Genomic DNA, 27,305 nt, shown 5'->3' with positions numbered 1-27,305 from the left:
TTCTTAACACTTATGTAGGGCTTTTCAGGTGAGGTTTTCAAAAGTGCTAGCTTAGCTTTGCTTCCACTGACTTCAAATGAGAGTTTTTCCATGGACTTTAATAGTAGCATAATTAGAGCAAGGCTGAAAGCTTTCCAAAATCTCACCCTGTGCATACAAAGTGCTTTACAAACTGCCTATTTGCTTTTTCCTATAGCCATATTAGCTGGGTAAGTATTATTACCCACTATTACACAGATTGGAAAATTTAAGTAGAGAGATGAAGTGAATTGGTCATGGCCAGCCTACAATTAGAGCTGAAGGCTTCCTGGATTTCCTGCCCCTTGCCCAATACCACTAGACCACACCTCTGTCGAGTAAATACATCAGATCATTCTGACACGGGCAGGGAAGTAGATGGATAGCTTAATAGGTGTGTTCTGTCTCTAGACTCTATGTATCTAGCACAAATGGTCTACTTAAAGATATTTGAAGAAAAATTGAGATAGATTAATACAAAAATCTGTGCAGAGTTTTAAAAAGCCCCTGTGATACCTCAATCATTGACAACTTAAATGAGATACATTTGCCACAGTATATCACATTGCCCTTGCACAGCACAAGCTAGGGCCTTTGGAAATTACTTTGTTTGCATCAATGTGGCACTCTCCCTTTCAACGGGAATATGTCAGTACACAAATAGAATGCTAGAGGAAATGCTGCCAGGATGCTGGCAGGGTCTGCCCCCACATGGCCTCCTGTGTGCACACTAGACTCTTGTGAAATAGATTCAAAGGTTCCCAGATAGCTTTCAAATCATTTCGGGGAAATGTACCTTTTAGCATTTTCACTGCCACCGTGGTGTAGCCTGCTTTCCCCTTGAGTCTGAACGCTGTTGCCTTGACGACCTTTCCAAATTCTCCTTCTCCTAGTGTCTTGCCTAGAACCAGGTTCTTCCGGGGGAATTCCCATTTGGGGTCCTCCTATATGAGGGAAAAAAAGGAATCCTATCAGATAAAAAATGAGATGGAAGGGGTTATCTTATGAGACAGAAGGGGCCAGCTGCTGACTGGTAGCTCAAATCACAAAGGTTTAATACACTACTATATTTCAGGGAAGACGTTAGGCTCAGTTATCTGATTAATTTTTGTTTTTGTTCTGTTATCAGACAAAAGACCATGACTTTGCTCTTCTACAACACCCTCTAAAAGCTCTTTGCAAGCATTTTTCAATTAGCTACTAGTTTCCTCTAGATAAAAAGGCACTATCAATATCGATGATGTTTACAGGCCTACCTGAGATTTTCTGTATAAATGAAACACTAACTGAATAAATGCTCACCTTCAAAATAAAGTATGCATATTTGATCTTGCATTTCTGTTTAACTTGTGGGAGGAGGTTTTCCTTTAAGAATTCATCACAGACAACAATCCATCTGTTATGAAATGCTATTGAGCCTTACAGTTACAGAAGAGTGATAAAATGTATAAACCAACCAAGAAATAAAAGCAAATAGAGTACAAGCTACTATGAAGGCATCCATATCTAACATCCAAATATATCAGACGCTGCCATATGGGTCAAACAAGAGAACAGTGTTTCACTGCACAGGACTTTTCCAGACACCATCCTATTTGGCCCAGGTAGAAAATAAATAAAAAATGCACAAACTGGCAGGCATCCTACATACAGTATAATCAAACAACAGAAACTGCATCAAAGGACTGGTGGGAGGGCAGGGGGGAGAAGCCTTCCAAAGTATGCAGATAAACCCACCCTAAACTAAGCTTTATAAGTGAAATTAAGATAATCGGGTTTTAGTGTGGTGCTGTAGGTCAATGTCCAAGGAAAATCCTGTATTGGAGATTAGCTGATACCAGATGTTATGGAGCTGTTAACCTCGGTTAATGTAATGTTAGTTGGATGAATTTTTTTAACCCATTGATAGTTTGCATTTTACACAATTTCTGGCCATCTACAATTAGCCCATGAAATAAAATACTGCCAGGATATTGACATTCCCCCCCTTAACTAGAATCCTACCATATAAATTAAAATTTAGTCAATGCACTAAAATAAAGTCCTGTGATCAAGCTCCACAGTGCAGCACGTGCAGTCCAACTGAATGCTGGAAGATATTACTAAAACAACGACATAATGTTTACAATGAAAGTGCAAACAGTACAGCTAGCTGCAAACGGGAGTAGCCAATAATGACAGTACTAGGGAACAAAAGTAATTAGCCGCAAACTTTCCAGGGAACTAGTTGAATTTGAATTCAATTGTTTGTTTTAGTCGACCATTATTTAGTTCCACACCCCAGGACAGTTAGCTCACAATCAAACTATTGCACTACAAGAAGTGTTATACAAATGAATGGTACAGTAATAGCCCATGCAAAGCTGATATCAGGCTACTGCTCAGTAATTGATAAATAATTAAATACTTTCCATTTGCAGTACATGACAATTTTCATCGAGAATTTTAAATCCTTCAGAAAGTTACCATTGTCTCTCAGATGGGGAAACTGACATAGAGTGATGATGTGACTTGCCCAAGAAAAGACTTCAAGTCAGTAGTTCAGTAAGCAATAGAGCTCAGGTCTTCTCACTCCCAGGTCTGTGCTTAAATCACTAGACAGTGTCACCTTACATTCAAGGGAGACAGTGTTTCCTAGTGGATAGCAATGGACTAAGATTCAAGAGACTTGAGTTCTATACCCCACTCTGCCAATGACCTCCTGTGTGACCCTGTGCATGTCACTTTGCCTCTCTGTACCTCAGTTTCCCCACCTGTAAAATGAGGATAACGCTACTTGCCTCCTTTGAAAAAGTGATTTGAAATCTACCAGCAAAGAGTGTTTTGAGAGATAGATGCTACTATTATTTATCCTCACGACAGAGATATTGGTCAGCAAATAGATTTCAAACATTGACAAATCAGTTTAACCTCAGTTAGCTTAACCCTGTACTGAAGTCAATGGCAAAAGAAATAAGGGATTAGATTGTGCCTAGAGCGTTACACTTCTTTAGACACTAACAGTAAGAGAGAATGCAGTGGGCTTGTGCAGGAAGTTATGATCTGTTTAATTACCATGCATTCATTAGATATCTTTGTCTTATTCCCTCCATGTGGGTGATTTTTGTTTCATTTCATTTGAATCTTAGACTGCAATCTCTTTGGAGGAAGGCCTCTCTCTTACTAATAGTGAAATTCTAGGCCTGCTGAAGTGAATAGGGCCAGAATTTCACCTTAAATGTTTGTCCAGCATAATGCATCCTCAAATCAAAATGGGGGTTTGGGGCACTACCACAACATATTCAGTACACGACACACAACTTTCCTTAGAAAGCCCAAATCGTGGCAAAGCAAAAAAGCCAAGACGAATCAGTACGCAATTTAAAAGCATAAAATATAAAAGCTTACAGGTATTTTAAAGGTGTCGACAGGCACCTGGTTCTCCATAGAGTCCAGAGATGGCCGACGGACATTTGTAGAAGAGTAACTGATGGGGTAGGACTGGGCTGGGCGCCGAAAGGTCATCTCTGCTGAGGCAATCGGTGGTTTCGGAGAATTCTTGTGGTAACGGTGGATGAAATAAGAAGAGAGCAGCACTGAGATAATGAAGGAGAGCAGAACTGCCCCTGCAATCACGGTCTTGCACACGTCATCACACAGCGGCTCTATGGGCAGAGGGGGAATTGATTACAGTTCTGCTGGTTTCGTTTTCAATTTTTTCCCATGTCATCTCTTTCTATGCCCCCCCTTTGGTAGCTAGTTACCGTTCACAACAGCATCTACTTCGAGGTTTTGAATTAAATTTACCGTATAACCGTAATTTCATAAGCGACACTAAAACCCTGGATCTAATTCTCAAAGAAAGGTAAAAGTGATGCATTTGCAAATATACCCAGTGCAGCTGCAAAATCCTACATTTCCCCCAAGTTCTGTGGGCAATTGCAAGCCTAAATGTCTGTTAAACTGTAACTAGATTTAGTTAGAGTCTTACAGCCCTTAGTAGTGCAGGTACTGACTTAATCTGAGACCTCTTCCTTGAGACTTATCCTATCATATAGTCACTTGCCAACACCACTGCAGACCCTAGGAACACAATCCCTTGATATCCTTTTCAGATCCACTTCCCTACCAACTAACATTTCCCCTAGAAGTGTATATTATTATAGAATCATAGAAATGTAGGGCTGGATTGGACTTTGAAAGGCCATCTAGTCTATCTTATTGCACTGAGGCGGGACCATGTATAACTATGTTATGAGTATTCTCAAGTCTCCCTTTCCCCTTTTTCCTGCATGGGAACCCCTCTCTAACTTCAGAAGGGTTGAGGTGGGGGGGGGTCCTTAGTTGTATTATTGCTTTCATTTTGTTTTTTGCTTTTCACTTAACAATATATTGTCCAGTGCTACAAGTCCTTCATGGAGAAGGCTCATTAGAAAACAAATCACTACTCCCCTTTTGCAAGTACTCCCATTCTGCCTTCCTTGGAAAACAGGACAAGAGGTGTAGCTAGGTAGCAATCTACCCCCAGGAGAATGGATAAGGTGATTCCAGCACCTTCCACAACTGTCTTTTCCATCTCTGAGTTCTGTAGTTGAGATTTTTAACTCAAGTCCAGTGAAAAGCAATCCCCTAACCACCTTTGAAGATTTCAGACCACAAGTCCATGCCACCCTTCCACTGATATGCAGCCACCTCTGGGGATTGTGGGGCAGCCAACCAGTGTATTGTGCAACACTGGATGGGAGGGGACACTATGCCAAAAACACAGGGACAAAATCCATGGGGAATCCTTAATGTCCAAATCCAGGAACTCCCTTCTTAATGCTTTGTACACTGGCAGGCCATGAACGTGAACATTACCCATCACCATGTAAATGAGTTTAGATGGTTCTATATATCAAAGACAGGAGTATTGTATATAGTAGGAAAGGTTAGTGTCACAAGAGCAAGATAACTGTAAAACCAGCTAAATAATCTTTAGACTTACCTTTAATATCATCTTTCTCACAGTAACAGTTTTGTCTTGGGAAGCAGTAACAAATCCCATGTCCTGATTTAATTCCATGAGCGCCTCTCTCATGACCACCAATGATGTTTCCATCTAATCAAATACAAACGCAAGCTCAGATTCTCACACTGTAGTTAAAAGGCAAACCTCAACAGCTCATTCCACTAAAGGGTTTTTGTAGGCTTACCCTACTAAGTATTTGAAATTTGACAGTGCAGCTCAGATTAAGCAGTAAAAATGAAGATAGGTGAAAAAAAATGGACAAAAGGTCTCTGGGGGTTAATGTAAAGAGATTAGGGAACTCAAAGACTACTTGAATACTAGTTCTGGGCTCACTGGCCTGATTAGCAATTACTGCTGTTATAGAAGATCCTGGTTCATAGATTTACAAATGATAGACAAGGTGGGTATAGAATACACAGAGTTTATTTTGGATTATGTCTTTACTTTGTATGTGTACAATGGGTGGATACCGCCTTTATTTAAAATGGCCTTTAAATATGGAACATGTATATCTATTATTTAATATTGATTCCCACTCCCAACTCATCTGACCTCTCTCTGCCTTGTCAGCTCTCCAAAATCTTCCCTCAAAATCTTCTCTTATTTAGTTTAATTTTTCTCTCCCACTGCTGCTCTGTGACTGTTGTGTGCCTTATATATGTAGGAGACAGCAGTCTAGTTGTGACAGCAGGCCAGGAACTGGTGGTCAAGAGACGGGTTTTATTCCTGGTTCTGACAGCCACTTGCTCTGATCTTGGACCAATCAGTTAAGCACTGTGCACCTCAGTTTTCCCATCTTCAAATGGAGATGATGATGATACCTACTTTTGCAAAGTGTTTTGCAATATTCTGGTGAGAGGCACAATATGAAAGCACTAAAAACTCTGTAAATGAATGTTTTATTGTCTAGGATAATCTATTATTTAGCATAAGGACACACTGTATGTAACCACCCTATGTACAGAGCTAGCCTGATTTCCAAATGGCAAAGTTCCTGCAGAATCAGGCTCTTTTGAAACCATCATATGAAAATCTGTAAAACATACTTCCATACAGAAACTATTAGTAGTAATAATCTTTTTTATCTACATAGTGCTTTACATCCCTAAGATTTAATAGGATGAAATCAACTGCGTTCTATAAAAATGTAATCAGGTTCTATAGAGATTACAGGTATTAAAATGGAGAAAGAGATCATTTCTATAGTTATATTTTTAAACCATCCTATAGAATTCTATACCAGGGATATAACTTATTAAATTTTGCAGGAGGATAAAAAAAATCCTCTAGAAAGGTTATGATTTTCTACTGAATCCTACATGTATTTTCCAAAAGGGAATGCAGCTGTCTCTGTGACGGAGGACGGGTGGGCAAAGCAATGTGCTCCAAAATTGGGGAACAGGACATTTTGGCCAATGGCATGAGAGCAACCCTCTAATTTGTGTGGGGAAAGTGCAATGGGAATTCAGCATCCTTGCAAAGTATATAGGACCTCAGTCTTACAGATCTTTCCTCAGGGATCCACACGTACTAAACTGTGTGTGATTTAAGGAGACTATGCTGGGTCAACCCCGTCAGAGCTAGGACCTGTTCCAGAAAACATAGGTGTTTCCAGACCTGTCATTTGGTCCCCTATGGGACCTAAATTAATTCTCCTAATTATTCCTCTGTCTTGGAGAGGTGAGCACTGATTGCTTCCCAGCTTGCAAGCTCATGGCAGTGGATGACGATAACGTCAGATAAGTACAACTGCTTCTACTCCAAAAGTTCTTTGTGAGAGCGGGGGAAGTGTTTCCTTGCATAGGACAGCAAGAGAAAAAACACTTCCACTCTGGATATAAATGGGGCTTCCCCATTGGGTCCAATGGAGCTTACTCGAGTTAGAGTACAGTTACTAGGGAAACTCCGGCAGTTCTACAGATTACCAGCGGTGCTACAGATTACATTGTGTCTCTATGCCTATCCTTTCATTCAATCAGCAACTGTTTTCACTGCCTGATGGAGGGCAGGGACTTTCTGCCCTGCCTTCAGATCCTGTAAACTGGGGCCCTTACCAAGAAACCCTCCCCAAAGCTGAAAGATGTGGGAGTGACCATCTGGTGGCTCCAGAAGATCAGAAAACAAACACTGCAGTTTAGCTAGGAGCAGAGAATGCTGGATGGTCACACTACCACTGAACACTAAAGAAAACAAACAAAATTGAACCCAGCACCCATATTTTCTTTGAAGTTCAGGTTCTGTAGAACCTAATCTCACAGATGAACCTGCAATGGTTGGTCCGGTGAACATCGTTCAAAACTTCTTAGCAGGGTTCACATGGCACAGCCAGCCCTGACCAAAAACCCACTACCATTTAGAATTCTCTCTACTATTATATTTAAAGTAATTACATATTATACTGAGGCATCTACAGAAAGGATGTGGACAAATTGGAGAGAGTCCAGCGGTGGGTAATGAAAATGATTAGGGGGCTGGGGCACATGACTTACGAGGAGAGGCTGAGAGAACTGGTCTTATTTAGTCTGCAGAAGAGAGGAGTGATGGAGGATTTGATAGCAGCCTTCAACTACCTGAAAGGGGGTTCCAAAGAGGACGGAGCTCGGCTGTTCTCAGTGGTGGCTGATGACAGAACAAGAAGCAATGGTCTCAAGTTGCAGTGGGGGAGATCGAGGTTGGATAACTGGAGGGTGGTGAAGCACTGGAATGGGTTACCCAGGGAGGTTGTGGAATCTCCATCCTTAGAGGTTTTTAAGGCCTGGCTTGACAAAGTCCTGGCTGGGATGATTTAGTTGGGGTTGGTCCTGCTTTGAGCAGGGGGCTGGACTAATGGCCTCCTGAGGTCTCTTCCAACCCTAATCTTCTATGATTCTATGACTTTGTTTAGTACGTAAATAGGTTTCCTGTGCTTGATGGTGACAACAGTAGAACCAATTGTATTAGCTTGTTTGTAGGGTCCCATTGCAAGTGGCATATGTAATATGTGCATATGGGTGTGCACATATGTATAAAAGCTTATGCTCAAATAAATTGGTTAGTCTCTAAGGTGCCACAAGTACTCCTTTTCTTTTTGCGAATACAGACTAACACGGCTGTTACTCTGAAACCTGTATAATTTTTGGGATTTAAGCACCAAGTGCCTACCCATCAAAATGATAGATGAATGATAAAAATAAATATTTTAGCAGCGATCTTATATATACACAACATACTTGGCATTACAACATCCAGGATTTTATAATACATTGTTTGCTTTTGCCAAAGAAATGCCTTCTGCCGATAAAAGCGGAGATAATGGTACTTGTCAGCACATTTGAACTCCTGAAATGCACTAATTTCTCCATCTGTGAACATATTGGCTATGACCACCAACCCTGTGTCCTGAACTGCTAAGTCAGAACAACATTCTCAATTTATGCATTAACAAGATAGCCTACATAACATCTAGAAAGCTTGTGTTACTTGCCTGTTTCTATTGTCTAATAAGATTCCATTTCTTTCAGTCTTCTGTCAAGCAAACCATCTGCCACTACATATGTTGAACATTACAGATTTTAGGGAGGCAGCTTCTAGCACATCATTTGCTGCTTGTAAAGTGACAGCTGATTCCTCTTATAACCAGTGAAGATTTTTTCAGATGATAGTAAAATATCTATGAGCACTTTAAGCATTTCTGCCACTTTAAAGTTTATGTTTTGTTCACAAGCTGAATTAGATTTACCAAGGTCTTTTCTACACTGTGACTTAGCCTGCATCAACTGGGGTGTAAATTCTAATATGCACCACCATGTTGTGCACTAACTGGCCCATGTGGACCGTGCTGGCATGCACTAAAGCTCCCTAGTGAATGCCAGCAGGGTCCATATTAGAAGTTGCCCCCCCAGCTGATGCAGGCAAAAGCACAGTGTAGACAAACACAATCTTGCTCTGAGTGAATTCAATCAGAGTTTGGCTATTGACTCTAAAGGGCGGAAGACTGGGCTCATAACTCTGAACTTTGCACAACTCAAACATTAGCTATAAGACTGTAAATAGATATTTGTGTTTAATATATGCAAAGGATCTGGAAACAAGAAAGCAGAACTTGGACTAATATACACAGCTTTAACATACCAATTATTATTTTATATATTATATTTTATATTAATGTTAAAACACTCCATACTTGTGCAATCTTGGGGGCACACTGATGGATCTTTGCTCTCTATAACGTCACAGGTGCCATCTGGACAAGTCCTGATGCTTGGGGTGCAGGTAGAATAATTTGTGGTGATTCCTATGAACACACAAGCACACAACAGTCCAAATACCACAATGATTTGAAGAGAAGTTCATTGCACTCTCTTGGTTCATGTTGACACACAGACACAGGGGACGCTGTCAGTTTAAAAAAAAAATCACACTGTCTACAAATTCTTTACCTGCTGTTTTTACAACTAACATGCAAGATGATGATAACTGAAAGCGATCAAAAAGTGTGTTTTTCACTGAGCACAAGCTTTCGTGAGCTAAGGTGCCACAAGTACTCCTTTTCTTTTTGTGAATATAGACTAACATGGCTGCTACTCTGAAACCTGTTTTTCACTGGGTTTTCAGTTTATCTACTTGGTGCATTTGACGGCCCTTTGTGCGCTGTCCGTTTCAGTTATGGTGATCTTCGGTGTTATTTGCAACAAAGGTAGGTGAAACATCCTGAGTACAAAGTTTGCTTTTTAAAACTGATGATCCCTCTTTAAATGTATTTTCACAAGCCTGTGATTGAACAAAAGGTTTACAAATAGTTGGAGGGAAATTGTGATATTAATAGAAGGGCAAGAGTAAAACATCAAGTTTGCTATGGAATATTTAAGAATACCATAATTTGTCACATAAGCAATGTGTCGTAAGTGTTACAGAGCACACATTCTCAAGTTTTGGATAATGGTTTCAAACTGAGACCTCTGTTGTACCAGCCAGTATCTGCTGGTGGGATTTTGTAGAATTTGAGCTGTTCCAAACTCAGGTCATGATTGCAAGGGGTTATGTTGCATCCAACAGGCCATATTCTTCTCTTCCTTCCCAGTGATTGCTAATTTGATACCTGCAGGTGCTGTGATAGGTGGGCCCCAGGGATTGGATTAATGACGTCTTCCCCGTAACTCTGCTCTCCTCCCTCCTTCAGGTTTTATTTGTGTATTATTTATACCATAAGTTCTGGATGGTTTAATACCCTGGGGTATCTCTTCAGCTGGAACTGATGAGCACAGTTACACCATAGTCAATGGAGCTGTGCCAATTTAACATCAGCTGACAATCTGGCCAATTAGGCAGCAGAAGTGTGTACCTTTTCCACTTCCCTGTCTCCACTCGCATTTTCCTGTTAGCACTCCTACACCACCACACTCTTCACATTCAGCACGGTGCTTATTAACAGCGCAAGATTCAGGACAGTCCTCTTCTTTCTTAATAACTGCATGGAACGGAAGCAAGACAACGTGAGGTGTCACTAGCTGGATTGATAGAGGCGAATACACATTCAAGGCAGCTGGGCTCTAAAAAGGAGAAATTCCTTTTTCTAGATTAAAAATGAGAGAACACAGTTAACTTTGAGGACCTATCCCTCAATACATTTAGAATAAAGACTGAAGGGACCAGGGTTGTGTATCTTCTTCCTATTTAGTATCAAAGGGGTGGTGGCAGAAGCATTGCCCTCTCTGATTGCTGGGCATAATGCTTGGAATTACAGAAAGGCAGCACGATGCACTAACGTACCAATTATAATACAAACAATGGATTCAGAAAAAGACAGCTGATGAAGGCATGACCCTGGTTGTTTGGGCTGGTGTGACACTGGGCCAGCAAACAGCAGGCGGCACGGAGAGGTTCTGATTGCAACTAGCACAAAACTCTGGCGGGAGGAATAGCACGACTGATCCCCTGTGTCCATTTCCCCAATCTGCCCCAAACTTAACATCTGAGGTCACGTTATTTACATAATTCAAAGGAATAGGGGCAATCAACTGCTGGAAGTTAACTGTTCTGCATGGACAATTCTCTTAGAGAGTACTTAATGGTTTGGTAGATTGAAGTATAGTCCCAATCTGTTCTTGTGATCCAGGGAGGTGTTATACGGTTTACTTACACAGATCTTCCCTTTTCTGTGAAGTTTGAACCCTGACACTTTTGCTACAATGAACCAAGTGTGGTACCATATTAAGTACTAGTCAAAGGCTGGGTAAAATGACTAAACCAGCAAAAAATAGATACAATACAAATGGTTGTTGGTGGTAAACAAGCCCATTGGAATTCACACTGACATCTTTGTGCAGCAGAGTCATGGGTTACATATTTGGAGGCTACCATAAGGACATATAAAATTAAATAAGTGGAAAGTACAGAAAAAGAAACAAATGGAAGAGAACTGACCCCTAATGTAGACCACACGTGCTACCATGCTGTCTAGTCCCATTTCTGTAATGTTCCCTTGCCTGTTTTTAAGCAGCCTGACAATGATTATAGTATGAACAACAAAATGAGAAGCATCTAACATAACTTCAGTGCCTCCCGTGCACATTTTCTAACATTTTGTTGTTTTAATCTTCAGTCCAGGAGAGTGAAGGACTGCAGTGTTTATTGCTACATATGCACTACACTGAATATTACGAGGCTGCTAAATGGCTAATTTACTGCCCTTTTCCAGAGCATGTGTTCAACTCTATGCACAAGCCTAAATTTTTATACCTCATGTTCTGCATGAGTATTAAGAGGAGGAACAAACAAGGAGAAAGGTGTGTCTGACAAGGAAGTGCTTTGCAATGACAAAACTGAAGAGGGATACATGTATATGAAACAAACACACAGAAAAAGTAGATTCTTACAAAGCTAATCATGGTTTATAATATAAGGAATTGCATTTGATGAAACTCCTTTTATATCTAACACAATATCTATCTTCACATATCCTCTAGAAATGTGAATTTGAAAGGAGTCTGAACCAAAACACCTAATCCAAACACCCAAACTTCGGGATCTGATCTGAACTCGGTGGCTCAGGCTCATTTCTATTGTTAATTTCACCAGTGTATGAACTGCTCTAACAAGGCACTTGCCTAAAAATTAACACTGAAAGAGACAAGCCCAGCTAAAACAAGTTGTGACGGTCTCCTCAGGGAGCTCAGAACCATAAGCCACTGTGTTAACCTCAGTGAGAGAGCGCTTTTCTGGAGCTTACACTGTGTGACGGCTCCCTGCTACAGCAGTAAACTCCTTGTACTCTGCCAGTCTAAACCTTGTCTTGCCAGTATCAACGAGTGTACCCCAGTTCCTGAATTCCACAGAGACGTCTCCCTTTGCAGTGTCCAGTTCCTCTGACTCCCAGAAATTACCAAATCTGCTGTCTCCAAAGAGACAGAACATACACCAGCCTGTTGGATCAACTGAGGGAGCACACCTTTACTGTAGTATAACAGAGCAGAGGTGGCTTATAGGAAAAGTAAGCATAAGTTTATTAACACAAAACATAGATTTAAGTGATTCTAAGCAAGAGAAACAGAGACAAATCTGGTAACAAATAAAACACAAAGCACATGCTTTTCAGTGACCAAACTTAATTTAAGAAAGCTACAGCCTTTTGCCTAAGTGGCTTCCTCACTTACATCAAGCTATCAGCATCCCCAGCCGCTCAGGCTGGAGGATCCACCACTCACAGAATCAGAGGGTGCTGGTCCCTTTGCGTCCCACTACCCCCAAGTGATGGGTGCCCAAATAACTTTTTGCTTCTCTTTATATTTCCTAAAACTCATTGTTTTGTCCCCAGAGTCAAGAAGACCTCCTGGTTTTCTTCTCATCCTTTGCCATCCTCCTGTTGATTGTATGTCAAGAGGCTTCCATTGTTTTGGTTCCACAATGCTTAATTGATATTAGAGACAGGGAGATAGCTGCCTTCCCTCCTGTCTGGAAGAAAACCTGTTTCTTCCCTTGTTTGGTCACAGACTTTAAAGCGTAATATCAGTGAGTATCCATAATTCCTCATACAGTGTTAATATTGATATTTCCCAACCTTTCTCCCCATCCATCTCAAGTACTTACCTGTTCCTTCCAGCGTAATAGTGAGCTGGGTTTTGGCATGCTTCTTACTCTGCTTGTCTGAGGCTACAATGGTGTATTGAATTTCTTTGCATTCGGGTCTGAGTAGCACAGAGGAGTCATTCACATAGAGGCTTCCATACTTGTCCTCTCGGCCCTGAAGTATCCCTACAGCATAGCAGCTGGCACTGGGAGACAGCAACCTGTAGGTGATGTTTACTCCACAGAACTTCATGCAGTTTTCGATGCAGATTTTACCTATCTAGGCTCAAACAACAACAAAGAGATCACGATACTTTGCGCTCACTACAAATCTTTCTCAGTGATTAAAGCTAGTTAAATACATGCAATATTCAGCATCTCTCTGTCTGCTGTTCTTACATGGCCCCCATTACAGTAGTATCTGAGAGCCTCAAAGCACCCCTCTGAGGTAGGGAAGTAGCATTATCCCAACTTTACAAACATGAAACTAACTGACCTGCCCAAGGCAGAGCAGGGATTTGAACCCAAGTCTCCCAAATCCAAGGCTAGTGGCCCATCCACCAGACCATCATTCTTCATCCTATCCAGTTCCATGCAGCCAAAATATGTTTCTTTCAAAGATCCTCTGCAAGGAATTCACTAGAAAATACTGGGATACTAGTTATAATGACGCTATCATAAATGTCACACATTTCATCTACACACAACGCCCATTGACAACAACAGGACTTTTAAGTGGAAAACGATGGCAGCCTCAGGCCCCAATATCTATTTCTTTTCCGAGAACGAACAAAACCATGTTATTCATTTCAAAATAGGTACGTTATTTCTACAGATGAACAGAAGCATACTGCATGTGCTAGAGTTTTTGGACCAGGTCCTGCTCTCAGTTTTGCTGATGAAGTCAATGGGCACACTCAAAGCGAGCAAGAGGAGAATTAGGCCTGTCTGTGTTAGAAGCATGATGTGGAAACTAGAATGGATGGAAATTTTTCTAATCTTGACATTTGAAAAATTTTGTAAAGTTTTCCCATTTTTTTTGCGCAAGCTATAGAGCCGGTAGAAATATTTCAGGTTCCAAAATTCTGACATTTTTATTTTCCTAACTTGGAAATAAACTAACAAAAACCGTAATCAAAACTGTTTTTGAAAATATCAAAAACAATTCCCCTTTTCCTTCTCTTTATTGCCCAGCCCTAGTGGAAACTTCATGGAGACTTTTTTCATCACTCTACTAAACTGCGATGACTTTATGGATGACTTAAGAGCTGAAAGTCTCTCTCTCTCTCTCTCTCTCTCACACACACACACACACACACACACACACACAATGAAGCAGAATCAGCATAATTATTTTATATTTTCCAGATGACTTAGTTTTGGTTTAAAAAATTGCAGTGTTGCCAAAAAGCAATTTTTTATTCCTTTTCTATTGGGCTTTTTAGAATGGAGCAAAATAAACCAATCAGAGCTCCCAGGAGATATAATGAAGTTGCTATTTCAAAGCTAGACTTGAAAAGTATCCCTGCTGTATATCTGAGCAAATAAGTGCATGTGAAAACCCTACACCAGCATGAGGAAACTGTGCAATTTGGTGTAGTGTGCACAAATTGGAGACCCTTTCAAACAGGGCTGTGTGGTCCACTGGACGGGGTATTGGAATGGGACTCAAAAGACCTGGATTTATTCCCAACTCTGCCACTAACTTGCTGCATGACTAGAGTCAAGTCACTTCACTGCTCTGTTTCCCCTCCCACCTTTTGTCTGCCTATTGCAAGCTTTTTGTCTCAGGGGCTGTACGTGTTTGTAAGGATGCCTTAGAAGAAAGGAGCCCTGATCTCAGTAGTAGTCTCTAGGAACAACTTTAAATAAATAAATAATGAAGGTAGGAAGAAAGAGCTAAAAAAGCCACATTTTCTACCACTCAGGAGAAAGATTATACCGGAAATAAATTATCTGACCTCATGGCAATATATTCATTGGCAGGCGACGAGTAACTTTTTTTTTTAAATTTCTAAGAAAACACAAAAGTTTCCAAAAGTTGTATAACCTCAACTCCATTCTCCAGAGGTTGAAACTTCAAATTAGACAGAGTAAAACATTTTTGTGCCATAAAGACAATGTAGTAATTAGTCCAAAAACTGAAGAGATGACATTCTTAATGAAGGAAGACAGAAAGTTAATGGAAAGCAATTACACAAGCACTATTCTAACGTTCTAATTATTCGCTGCTTAGATATGAGTGGCACAATATTATGGTCAGAAGTTTCTGGCCAACAGAAGCATCCAAAAGTCTCTAAAGAAAGAAGGACCTCATCTTTTTCAATTTGCTGGTGGCAGTTAAGCATTGTCATTTAAAATGAAAACAGGGAGAGGATTATTGCTGTAGGAGTTTCTGCCTGGAGTAGTATATACACTAGACCACTCTACATTCTGAAACTATTTATCTAAGCAGCACAGGAATGTAAATCCTTATATCCTGTCTAATTCATATAGTACCTGATCCAAAACCCATCTAAGTCTTTCCATTGATTTTAATGAGATTTGAATCAGGACCAATATAGCATTTGATTTGTTTATGGGGAGAACTTTAATGGTAAGGGTGCAGGGAGATTTGTGGTGGGTCACCTTAAATTTAAAACACTTAAGATATGCTTTAAAGTTATGCCAGGTGGGCCTAGCACACACAGATAAATGCTGCTTCTAGCATTTTTAAAATAAATCTAGGTAAATCCATTTCCTGAAGTGAAACCGTCATTCTTGGATTCAGACCAATGAGAAATCTTATTATAGGAAGGTCCCATTTAACTGCTTTTACATTTCTTTATTTCCATTCCACTTAGGGCCATGTGTTTCTTTTTGGCAGAAGAATGCAGGGAGAGGAATAAAACATTCCAAAAGCTAGGCTGCTTATGATGTGGGCTGCCTTCTCTCCTCTGCGCCACGGAACTGGCAAGTAAACAAGCAGCGGGTGGAGGTAAAAAGAGTTAAGGCTGAGATTGCTCTCAAGTCCCTGGCTGGACACAAGGTAGCTTTAGGTCCCTCTGGTCCCCTTCTAGAACCAAGTCTCTTGGCAATGACAGCATGGTAGATGTCGTGTTGTACTGCCACTGACCTAGCTCTGCAATCCCCACCAGAAGTGGTTCCAGAACGCAGCAGGGGAAAATGAAAGCCGCTCCAAGCAGCATTAACCACAGTTATTATATGGACTCTAGCCTGTGTAGGAGGGGACAGTGGGTGTTCCTTGTCTGTTCCTCTCCCATCAAGCCATTCTCACCTTCTCCACATAGCCTGTCAGCCATAGAGATTTCCTGTGAAGGGGATGGGAAAGGCTGTGCAGATCATTAGGGGATGGAGAAGCATCCTTCACAGCCAGGTTTCCCTCAGTGCAGCCCCACAACAGCTCTGCTCTCCCCTGTTCTATACAGAGGGGAAGCAACAGAGGGGATCCCGAGGTACTTTGTCAAAGAAAAGAAGCCGTTTCTATCTGGATGGTTCTTTCCCAGGCGTTACTGCCCTAGGATTACACGACTATAAGTCGTCGTCTAATGGAAACTTTGGTGGTGACCTTAAACATACCGCAGTGCAGCCTCACTGGACTCAGGCAGAAACAGGTAGACAGCACTTCCGACTTATTAAGAGGGAATGCTGCTACCTCCTCAGAAAATACTTCAGTAACCAGCAGTAATGTGATCCAACGTCAGGGCAGGATTCAGGCAAGGAGCAGGATGGTATTAAAAGAGAGGCCATCAGTTAAGACACAAATATCTTGGTTTTCAGAAATGATGGGAAGGGAGAAATTAATTTAGAAAGGTACAAGACAGGTAATCTTAGGAAGGTTTGGATAATGGATTATGGTGCCCCCTTCCATTGAATTTCAGTGGGATTTGGGTACCCAACTGCCAGAGGTAAATTGAAAATTTCGGCCTATATTTTTCATCAATGGTTGGAGTAAATAAGGACAGGGCTCTAAGACCTTTGAAGAGCTAAGTGAGTTGCACAGGTTCCGTCAGGCCATGATCCTGTTACTCCATTCATTTGACTGCTAAAACGGACAAATGGCATTGGCCGGAAGGTTAACTAACACACGCTCATGTTTTCCTTCGAGTGAGAGCTGTTTCAGCCTTCATATTCATTTGGCTCTATACTTTTCCTCACTGCACAGGCTAATTATAGTTAATTATGCATAATGCTTCGATGACATGGAATGCCATTCTCTAGGAACTAAGCTGCTAGCATCTTAGTTGGGCTGATTTCAGACCACACTGAACCTTCAAATCCACCTCTCAGAAGTGACTCCTGACTGAGAAAGCCATTCCCATTCTGGCTTTGATTCCGCGCCCCCCCAGTTAAACCTCAGAACAGAATCTCTTTGGGAATTAGAATTCAGCAAGCACAGACAGACACGGCTTCCACAGACACAGAGCTCTTTATCTCAGGAACATTTCCCTCTTACTACAGCCATCCAGTGAAACGAGACCGAGACCGTTACATGTCAGGAAATGAAGCTGCTGAGATTAGAAAGGGGAATTCCATTGAAAATGCAGAATGTTCAATGGTCCCAACACAATGAAAAGTCTGCGGCTTCCACACATTGCCTTTCTGTACTGATTTGTTATGCTTGGGAACAATGATTTTTAACGGAGATAAGCCCAAGCTAGAGCCACAGAAAATAACGTTGCTGGATTTAGGAGTAGCTTGGATCAATATTCAGATACATATGGCTCAGGTTCATCTCTAAGTAATAAGGGCCCGATTGAGAACACCTTATTCACATGACTAAGCAGTTACTCCCCTGAATAACCCCATTGCTTTCAACAGAGCTGCTAGTGAGAGTAAATGCACACCACTGAGAGTAAGAGGTTCACAATCTGGCACTACAAAAGCCAATGTAACACTAAAAGGATTCAGAGTAACAGCCATGTTAGTCTGTATTCGCAAAAAGAAAAGGAGTACTTGTGGCACCTTAGAGATTAACCAATTTATTTGAGCATAAGCTTTCGTGAGCAGCTGTAGCTCACAAAAGCTTATGCTCAAATAAATTGGTTAGTCTCTAAGGTGCCACAAGTACTCCTTTTCTTTTTACTAAAAGGATTGTGCAAAAAGCACCAGAAGGGCAACAGCATTTACATGCAAGTTTCTCCCGGATCGGAGTCTGCAAGACTAAACAGGAAAACCCCAAGCACCAAACAAAAAGGAACAATCACCACAAATAAAGACAACCGCCACAGTCTGGACCCTGGCTGGCACTCTTTGTAAAGAGCCCAGTGACTGAAGTAGCCTCTACTTGTTAGGGATGGTAACTGCAGACCCTGCCTTATGCCCATTGATTGGGAAGTCATCATTACTATTATCTGTGTGGAGCCTGTTCTGCAGTCTCAAAAGCTGCCAATCCAGCAGCACATTCCGTGAGCATCAAAATTAAATGTGAAGCCAGATAATCATAGGTCTTGAAGGGACCTTGAGAAGTCATCTAGTCCAGTCCCCTGCACTCACGGCAGAGCTTAGTATTATCTAGACCATAATATATCTTGCTTTCCTCTTTTATTCTTCTCCTTGACTAACCGGAAGCTTAAAGATAAGTAAGGCATCTGATTATTAAGTTTCCTTCACAATGGGAGGCGGGAAAAACAAGTTAGTCTCAACCCTGCTCTGTGTTACAACTACACAGGACTTCTTACGTCTCTATTTGTCACAAGGTTTTAGAATATGGAAACATTTCATCTTTCCACAATATTCATTATAATGAGTTGGTTTAGTATTAACATGCATGTTCTGCAGGAATTCACTGTAATTTACCACTGATTAATGTCAATCTGTTGGAAATGTTACTAGAAGGTATTATTAATGGCGATGATGGTGATTAAACTGAAATGAGGGTTAAATTAGGAAGCACATTAATTAATGAGTAGCCATTATCTAGGGAAAATCCATGAACATATTGCAGTAGGAGTATCTTCTCCACTTGATTTTTTTACCCTTTTCCATTGTCATTCTTTCCTACAATTCACTTTAATTAGGGTCCAAAAGGCTTTGTCCAGTGAACAACCTAAGGAACTATTTGTTTGCTCTATTTATGTTAATATAGGACCTTTAACAGAAGCGGAGTTGCTACGTAATAATCTATAATAATGTCACAAATACTGACATGTAACAATTTTATGAACACGGTATGTGACATTCCTACATGAATGCACTGATCTAGCTTAATAGGGGACTCTGCGAACAACAAGCAGGGAAGCAACAAAATGGCTTCCCAGATAAAAACATACAGGCATAATCAAGAAATACAAAGGGTCTGTTTGCTAGCTTCAAACACCTTCTCTCCGGTTGTAAATCTTGCTTTGCCACTGCTAGGAGTTGCCAAAGGGTTATAATCAGTTTAAAAGTAAACTGATTCCTGTGAAGGGGGGTGAGTTGCTAGGGGGTGTCCAGTGAGCATCAGTGAGCTCTGACAGGCTCAGAAAGAGAGCGGCTCTGTGGAAGAGAGTCTATAGAGAACAATGCTCCTAGAATGCCCATGTGGAAGATGGTTAAACACCTGGTAAGCTAGAGTGGTGGGTTTAGTGGTTTTAGATCTGTTTTCTCTTAAATGCTCTGGTTCTAAATAAATAATTATTTGCTTTAAGGAGCTGTTTGGTCACTGGTTACTATTGTCATTGACCTGGACAGAAAACAACTGCAGGATATGAGTCTAAATCAGCCCTGCTAGAAATTCATGAATAGTACCAGGGGACTGCATCCCAGGTATGGGAGAATCAGGGGATTCCACCCTGAGCCAGGTGATGGCTAGAGACTGCAACTGGAAGTGGGTGACCTCCACAAGACTAGGAGACATCAGAGGTGTAGTTCACCTCGTAACTGTGACAAGGTCATATTTACATTATGCATTACGATAGCTCACTTCTGTTTAATGTCTGACAAGGCTTCGGTTGGAGCTATGTGTATATTGGAAAACACATACTCACATCTCTGACTTCTCAAGCCTCCCTTATCCCAGGTGCTAGGGCCATCCACCAAGGACAAGCGCTTGGCCTGTCAGCTGGAAATCTGTCCTATCAGAGCTAGGCAGACCAGGAGAAGCCCACCTAGAAGCAGGTGGCAATGTCCACCTGACGGGTAGAATCCACCTTTTTGTTTCTGTGCAAAGAAGTGGGAATGCTGACACTATCTTCTGCAAACTTTGGGAAGGAACAGATGCAGTGAGGATGAAGCCAAGCTTGGAAGCATTTTTTAAGACACTGCTCACTTTCAGAAGTACCATGCTTCATTTCAAAGACTCAGATTTGATGATCATATCAGAGTACAGCCATCTAAAAATTCTCTGCTTCCAGATTAGCTGGTGCTAGTTTCTAGAGCCACTCAGACTGGATGTTGGCAAAGCAGTAATCACATATAAGTGTGATAGTGATCCGGAGGGTCACAATGCTTTGTTATTTAGATCATAAACTCTTTGCGGCAGGGACTGTCCCTGACTATGTATTTGTACAGCACCTTGCAAAATGAGGCTCTGTAATACACACATCATTTTATACACGGGTGAAAATGAGGCAAAGAGAAGCAAAGTGACTTGCAGGCCAGTAGCAGAATCAATATGACAACCTAAGTTTCCTGAAACCCAGTCCAGGGTTCTAACTACTAGGTAACATTGCCTCAGGGTCAGAACAGATTTGCAATGTCATCTGGTATTTGTGGACCTTTCTGAAATCCTGAAGGGTTGTTTTTTTGTTTTTTTTATGTACACATTTCCCTTCAAGCTGTCTCACTTTTACAAGGTTTATCTTCAACAATGCCAAAATCAAAAGCAATTAAGACAGTCCTTACCTGTGCAAAACGTTCAGCATTTCTGTTCACCGCGAACTGGTAAGTCACATTAGAGAACTGAATGCTGACGGGAAGAATGGAGACATTGAAGTGGAGCATCACAGATCTTTCAGGGCCATGAAACTCTGTGTCATTCACCAAAACATCCAACTGGAAGGAACGGTTCTCTGTGACTGAAATATTTTTATTCAGCATCAGTTCTGCAAAAGAGAAGATTGGCTTTTCACATGTTGATGCATTTTTAGGCAGCACAAAATCCCAACTATAAATATCAAATCTATTCTTCAAGCACAGGCTCATGGCATACTACTAGTGTGACAGGGTCAGGCCAGATGGCTATAGGAGAGTAATAGAAGGCAGATATATTAGCCCCAGGCTAAATAGGTCCCTTTTCCCTGGGTAGGGTAACAGGGAATGTTCCAGAACAATGAGGAACCTTCTGAAGACAAGTAAGACAGGCTGATTAGAACACCTGCAGCCAATCAAGAAGCTGCTAGAATCAATTAAGGCAGGCTAATCAGGGCACCTGGGTTTTAAAAAGGAGCTCACTTCAGTTTGTGGTGTGCGTGAGAGGAGCTGGGAGCAAGAGGTGCTAGGAGCTGAGAGTGAGAACGTGTACTGTTGGAGGACTGAGGTGTACAAGCATTATCAGACACCAGGAGGAAGGTCCTATGGTGAGGATAAAGAAGGTGTTGGGAGAAGGCCATGGGGAAGTAGCCCAGGGAGTTGTAGCTGTCGCACAGCTGTCCCAGGAGGCACTCTAGACAGCTGCATTCCACAGGGCCCTGGGCTGGAACCCGGAGTAGAGGGCGGGCCCGGGTTCCCCCCAAATCCTCCCAACTCCTGGTCAGACACAGGAGTCGTCGACCTGGACTGTGGGTTCAGAAAAACGGCCAAGCTGAGGCTGCCGTGAAGCTCCAAGGTGAGCAAATCTGCCAATAAGTGCAAGACCCACCAAGGTAGAGCAGGAACTTTGTCACACTAGGTAAAGGGAGAGGTTGAATTAAAACTAGAAATATAGATATTCTCCCATTCCATTCAACAAAAAGTGCCTAAAGATATGTCACAACTAAAGCTGGTTGGGAATGTTTTGATGAAACGGTGCTTATTAGAAAAATGTGGATTCATCAAAATCAACATTTTTCACAGGAACGTTTCACATATCTTCTGGTCAATATGAGAGATACCCACCACAGAATAGCCAATAGCCTGGTGGTTAGGACTATGATCTGGGATGTGGCGATATGTCTACGCAGCAAAAAAAAAAGACCAGCAGCAGTGACTTTCAGAGCCCAGGTCAATGGGCTTGAGCTGAAGAGCTAAAAATAGTGTAGACTTTCAGGCTGAGGCTGGAGCCTGGGCCCCTCCAGCCTTCCTGGGTTTCAGCACCCTGGCTCCAGCCCAAGCCCGAACATCTACACTGCTATTTTCAGCCCAGCAATGTGAGCCTGAGTCAGCTGACCCACTGTGTTGTGGGTTTTGGCTTTTTTTTTGGCTGGGTAGATGTATACTGGGGGACCCAAGTGAGTGCCCTCCCCATCTGGCTATTAGCTATTTTGGAGCAAGCGGATGGGCCTCTCTCTGTTTTTTCATGATTTTTTTTCAAAATGCCTCCGTTTCTCCCCAATGTGAAACTGGAAAATCTTAAAAATCTCAAAAGTGTGTGTGGTAGAGGAAAAATGTTTCCCATCCAGCTGTAGTCATTAGCTTAGAATCACATTCTGAAATGCAATACAATCAGAACTTCTCTTGGCTAGTCAACACATAATGCAACTGTCAGATTCCTATACAGTCACTGTGTTATACATAGGAGGAAAGACTGTAATATCAGAATCCCCTCTTTCAGTCCCAAATATCTGTTCTGATACTGGGATTTTCTGTCTCATTTTCCATCGGCTTGGTATTTTCCAGATGCATAGAAAAGTGAAATACAATTTTGGGCAATTATAAGCAAAGCAATTTCACTCTTTGTTAGAAGGAAGAGACCTTACTGTATTCATGCAGTGTTCCCCTCACTTGGCTGCCATTGGGGCTGAAATAGATCTCGTGGAAGATGTGATCCACCCGAAATGTTTCGCTAATCCACGGATCAGTTGTACTGATGGTGCCTGTGTACTTCTTTCTGCTGCTTTCAATGGGGAAAATAGGTGTGGTGTCTGCATCACACACAGTCAGTGTGGCTAGGACAGTTCCCTACAAGAAAATCATAGACAATATGGGGAAAAATCAATGACTGCCACACTATCTTTTTTCCAGATTTGCTTTCTGGTTTACTGTCTGAATAAGTGATACAATCTGGAGACCAAAGTCCTGTCCATATAAAGCTCCCTGACATTCTGTACAAATCCACTTCCATTCAAAGTCTTTGTAGGTCTTTAACAGAAAGGGCAAAGATTGATGATCCTACCGCTTACCACCTATTTGGTGACAGATGAGCACTGTAACAGCATTTCATAAAGCCAGTGAATTGCAAAATTACTGTAGCAACAGTCAGTTTTGAGACCTATGTAAAGACAGCATATCTGATTCCAGCAATCCCCAACTAGTGGTCTCAATGACCCCAGAGACTTTGTAGCTAGGATGATCTTTGGGGTAATTTTGCAACTCTGGTATATCACTGAATAAACATGAGGTGATGCACAGAATGAAAAGCCAAGTGAAAAATATGGGACTGCCAATATTGGCTCAGGTCAGCAAGGTGAGGAGGGGCGGGGGGAGTCCTCACGGAACCAGCTACTGATCCTCATTCTCTGGCTGGTTCTGCACCAACTCAACCTCACAGAGTTTAGGGTGGCTTGAATTCTCAGCTGTGTGAATGGCAAGAAGGGTTGGAACACACAAGAGGATGTGTCCCATGTAGTGCAGTCTCCACTCCCTAAGACATGCAGTTCACTCTCTGTTATGTGCTGTGGGATTTTTAAAAAAATTTAATCCCCAATTTACAGAGAATGGCTGGGATAGCAGAGATTTTTCTCCCTTAGCTCCCGGGAGAGACTAATTAAGTGGCTGTGCTCAAATGTAATACTGGACGTTTGAAGGCAGAAGTAATAGGATCATACCTTGCTTTCACTCATCAAAATAAAAAAATAATCCTCAATATTCTTGTTGCAGGTGAGCAACAAATCCACATTTAAAAGTCAGGGAAGAAGAAATAGAGGCCGCATGACATAACTAAGGCCCCACAGAGAGTCAGTAACAGAAGGATGATCAGAAATCAGATGTTCTAGGCTCCCAGTCTTGTGCTCATTCCACTAGATTGCTCTTTATTGACTCTACACTAGATTTCTGATTACCTGGCAGTAGGCCTCAAACTCATTTTGTACAGTTATAATTCCATTGGCCATTGAGATTCCCATACAAATCCCTTCTCCTTTTAAGTTTGAATATACAAATTATCAGAGGTATTTTGGAAGTTTTCCGGCAACAGATTTTTCTGCTGGAAAACACTGAATTAATTAAATCAAAATGTTTCATGAGAATAAATTGATTTTGTCAAGGTTTATTTCAACTATATTATACATCATATTAAAGTCAAAAATATTTCACTGCATGACAAATACTGAGATTTCTGCTTTTCATCCTGATTTGAGAAGAAACAAAATTTCAGAGGCAGAAGTTTCCATGGGATGGGAATTCCATTTTTCAAGCAGCTCTACTAGTTATGCCCATCAGTGTGTGGAACTGATATGTCAAGCCTGTAGGTGGCAGCAAACATCCAAAATTGTATACTCTCTTTCCAGACCAGATATGCAAAATCCAGTTTACTTCCAAGGGAAAGAAATACAGCTATTAGAGAAATATTATTACACAGAAATCCCTGGAGGGAAGTGACTGAGTACTTGCTGGAATTTTATGCATGGCTTATGATGAACGCACATTGAAATGGCTCAAGCATAACAACCATCTACTAAAGCTTTTATGAGCATTTCTTCTCCCAGAGTAAGTCCCAGCTGAATGTTATTCTACTAGTTTTATACATATGTATCTTGGGTTTCACCTATAAAGCCATACGAGAAATGTGCCTACTTTCAGGCTGGACTCTATTCACTGTAGCAGGAGGGGTGCCATGGAGTACAGAGGGGGTGGAGGTGGTAAAGGGTTGTCAATGAGCAACCTTCAGCTACAGAACAAGATCCTACCCTTGGCCCTGAATACTCTGGCATTGTTGACTTTCAGTGGACACTGCAAGAACCATAATTTTGCCTAGATATCTGAGGAAGGTTTATGTAGGATGGGAGTGTTGGTGGGGAAAGTTGGTTAGCGTTTGAGGTGGAGTTTTCCAGGAAGTTGCTGCTGGTTTTGTTCTGTTTGTATGTGTTTTTTATAAGTAACACCAAAAGATGTCCAAGGCAGCAGACAGGTGCCTGTTTAAATCCCATTGTAAATAAATAAATAAAAGAAATATCAATTGATATTCACAAATATACATTATATGAGGAGCTGGTAGCAATCCCAATATTTAGATTCCCTAAGACCTTCCGTAACAAAAGATTCCTGAAACCCTTTTATTTGAGAAGCTCTCACCTCTTCTTTGTTTGAAGCAGGCCTTTGACACGATGCCTCTTTGTGTGCATGCATTATGGTACAGTATTTAATTACACACGCTATTGTTTTCCACAGAACCCAGGCCTCAGTCAGTGTACTTGCACAAAGAAGAATCATGGTTGCATGGACAGCTATAAATCTTGCATTTCTTAACTTCTCAGTGATTGACTTTCCCACCTAAATTATATTTTAACATAGCTTTTTGTATGTAATATATAGGCAGATATACACACACAGGGAAATCTGTCAAATGACCACTCAGATAATTAGTCACTCAGTGGAGGTGGTCATCACATTCCTCATATTATTACTATTATTAGGCAGTCAGAGCTCTCTGGACTGTATCGTAAATTAGGGCATATGATGCTGAGAGCTAACATACAAGGTCTGAAGTTTCCATGTAGACATGCCTAACCCACAGCATTTCCACTGAACATCTCAGAGTCCAAGCAGAAGAGAACTCTACCTCTTTTCTGTTGAATTCCACAACAGCATCCGTCGTGCTAGTGCCATTGGGAAGGAAGGGGGCAGAGTCATCTTCATCTAACACATTGACCAGGAAGGGCACCTCGACCTGCATCTCCTTGGAGCCCTCTCTCACTGTACACTTGGCGATCAGCTCGTACCTCTCTCTTTCTTCCCGATCCAAACGCTGCACAACACTCACGCCTGTGGTGTTCTCATTGTAGCGAAAAGGCAGCCCATCAACTGAAACAACACATGCAGAGCATAAACTGGAATAATCCTTTCCTATTAGTGGTGTGTGATTATTCTCCTCTTTGACATACTGGTGTGATCCCAATGAAGCCATTTGGGTTGCATCCATGTAGAGGGAAGAATTTCACTCTGTATTATGAAAATCAGTCTAGGAAGAGATATGGAGGAAGGCGGAGGAGCTATATCAGGGGCACAAGAGGAAGTCTACAGGACTTGTGTGGAAGCAGAGTAGAATAACCAACAGAAGAGAGATCTGCTCCATTAAAAATCTCATTAATATGACTGTGACTGAATGGTTTACCTCCAGTTTTACCTGCTAGTAATTTGTAGGAAATGCTGACATTCTGGCACAGGTGATATATTGGGGGTAACTGAAGCTGATGAAATGTACCAGGTGGTTTATTCTCCTTGATGTGAAAGGAGAGATCCATTTCTGAGAAACAAAGCTCCCTTGATGTCAGAGCATTGCAAGCTGGTACAGTGGCATTGAGGATGGAGAGATGCACCAGGGCAGAAATGGGCGTCTCACATTCCTTCCCTTGGAAGGGCTGAGATGAAAGGTAGACATGAAATGTCACCTTTGGTAATGACACCCAATTTCTTCCAACTGCAAGAACAGAAACAAAGAAACAGTTGACAAAGAAACAAGCAAATATTCCTCTTAATATTTTCCTTCCATCAGCCATTATTCTACAGTGAACCAAGTAGTTCAGTGACAATACCCGATGTTTGGCACCTCTGAAAATAAGGCCCTACATGTTTGAAGTTGGGCCAAGCCACCCAAAATTACAGGCTAATGTGGAAAACATGGTTCTTACAGGTTCTCCTATTCCTTTAGCTTATCACACTACCCCACAGTGGAACCCTACTGATCTCTGAAACTGATCCAGAAGTAAAGGCCAGTTCAGTGACAATACGTGATGTTTGGCACCTCTGAAAATAAGGCCCTACATGTTTGAAGTTGGACCAAGCCACCCAAAATTACAGGCTAAGGTGGAAAATATGGCTCTTATAGGTTCTCCTATTGCTTCAGACTATCTGACTACCCCACAGTGAAAGCCTTTTCAGCAGCCTTTACTTCTGGATGTTTCTTTACACCACTTTCTCCTCCCTCATCTAATGCTACCTAATTTCCTCGGGGATCAAAACCACCAAGATATAGGTTCTG

The 27,305-nt window shown here is 41.5% G+C and overlaps 1 protein-coding gene across 3 annotated transcripts in view; it reads right to left on the bottom strand.

Annotated features, from left to right (window-relative positions):
• The window catches only part of RET (ret proto-oncogene), a 128,835-nt gene that overhangs the window by 26,934 nt on the left and 74,596 nt on the right, over positions 1–27,305 (bottom strand). For all 3 annotated transcript variants that reach the window (XM_073353250.1, XM_073353251.1, XM_073353249.1), the window contains exons 3-12: positions 26,451–26,744; positions 25,887–26,128; positions 22,867–23,068; positions 20,876–21,075; positions 13,073–13,331; positions 10,329–10,454; positions 9,171–9,281; positions 4,985–5,098; positions 3,406–3,662; positions 815–962 (exon numbers count right to left, since the gene is read on the bottom strand). In XM_073353250.1, coding sequence (XP_073209351.1) covers positions 815–962; positions 3,406–3,662; positions 4,985–5,098; positions 9,171–9,281; positions 10,329–10,454; positions 13,073–13,331; positions 20,876–21,075; positions 22,867–23,068; positions 25,887–26,128; positions 26,451–26,744 — 1,953 coding nt within the window. The remainder of the gene's footprint in view (positions 1–814; positions 963–3,405; positions 3,663–4,984; positions 5,099–9,170; positions 9,282–10,328; positions 10,455–13,072; positions 13,332–20,875; positions 21,076–22,866; positions 23,069–25,886; positions 26,129–26,450; positions 26,745–27,305) is intronic.

Source organism: Lepidochelys kempii, chromosome 7 (genome assembly GCF_965140265.1).
Source record: "Lepidochelys kempii isolate rLepKem1 chromosome 7, rLepKem1.hap2, whole genome shotgun sequence".
Taxonomy (NCBI): Eukaryota; Metazoa; Chordata; order Testudines; family Cheloniidae; genus Lepidochelys; species Lepidochelys kempii.
Note: the sequence above shows the minus strand (reverse complement) of the source record. Positions and strands in the feature narration are given on the sequence as shown.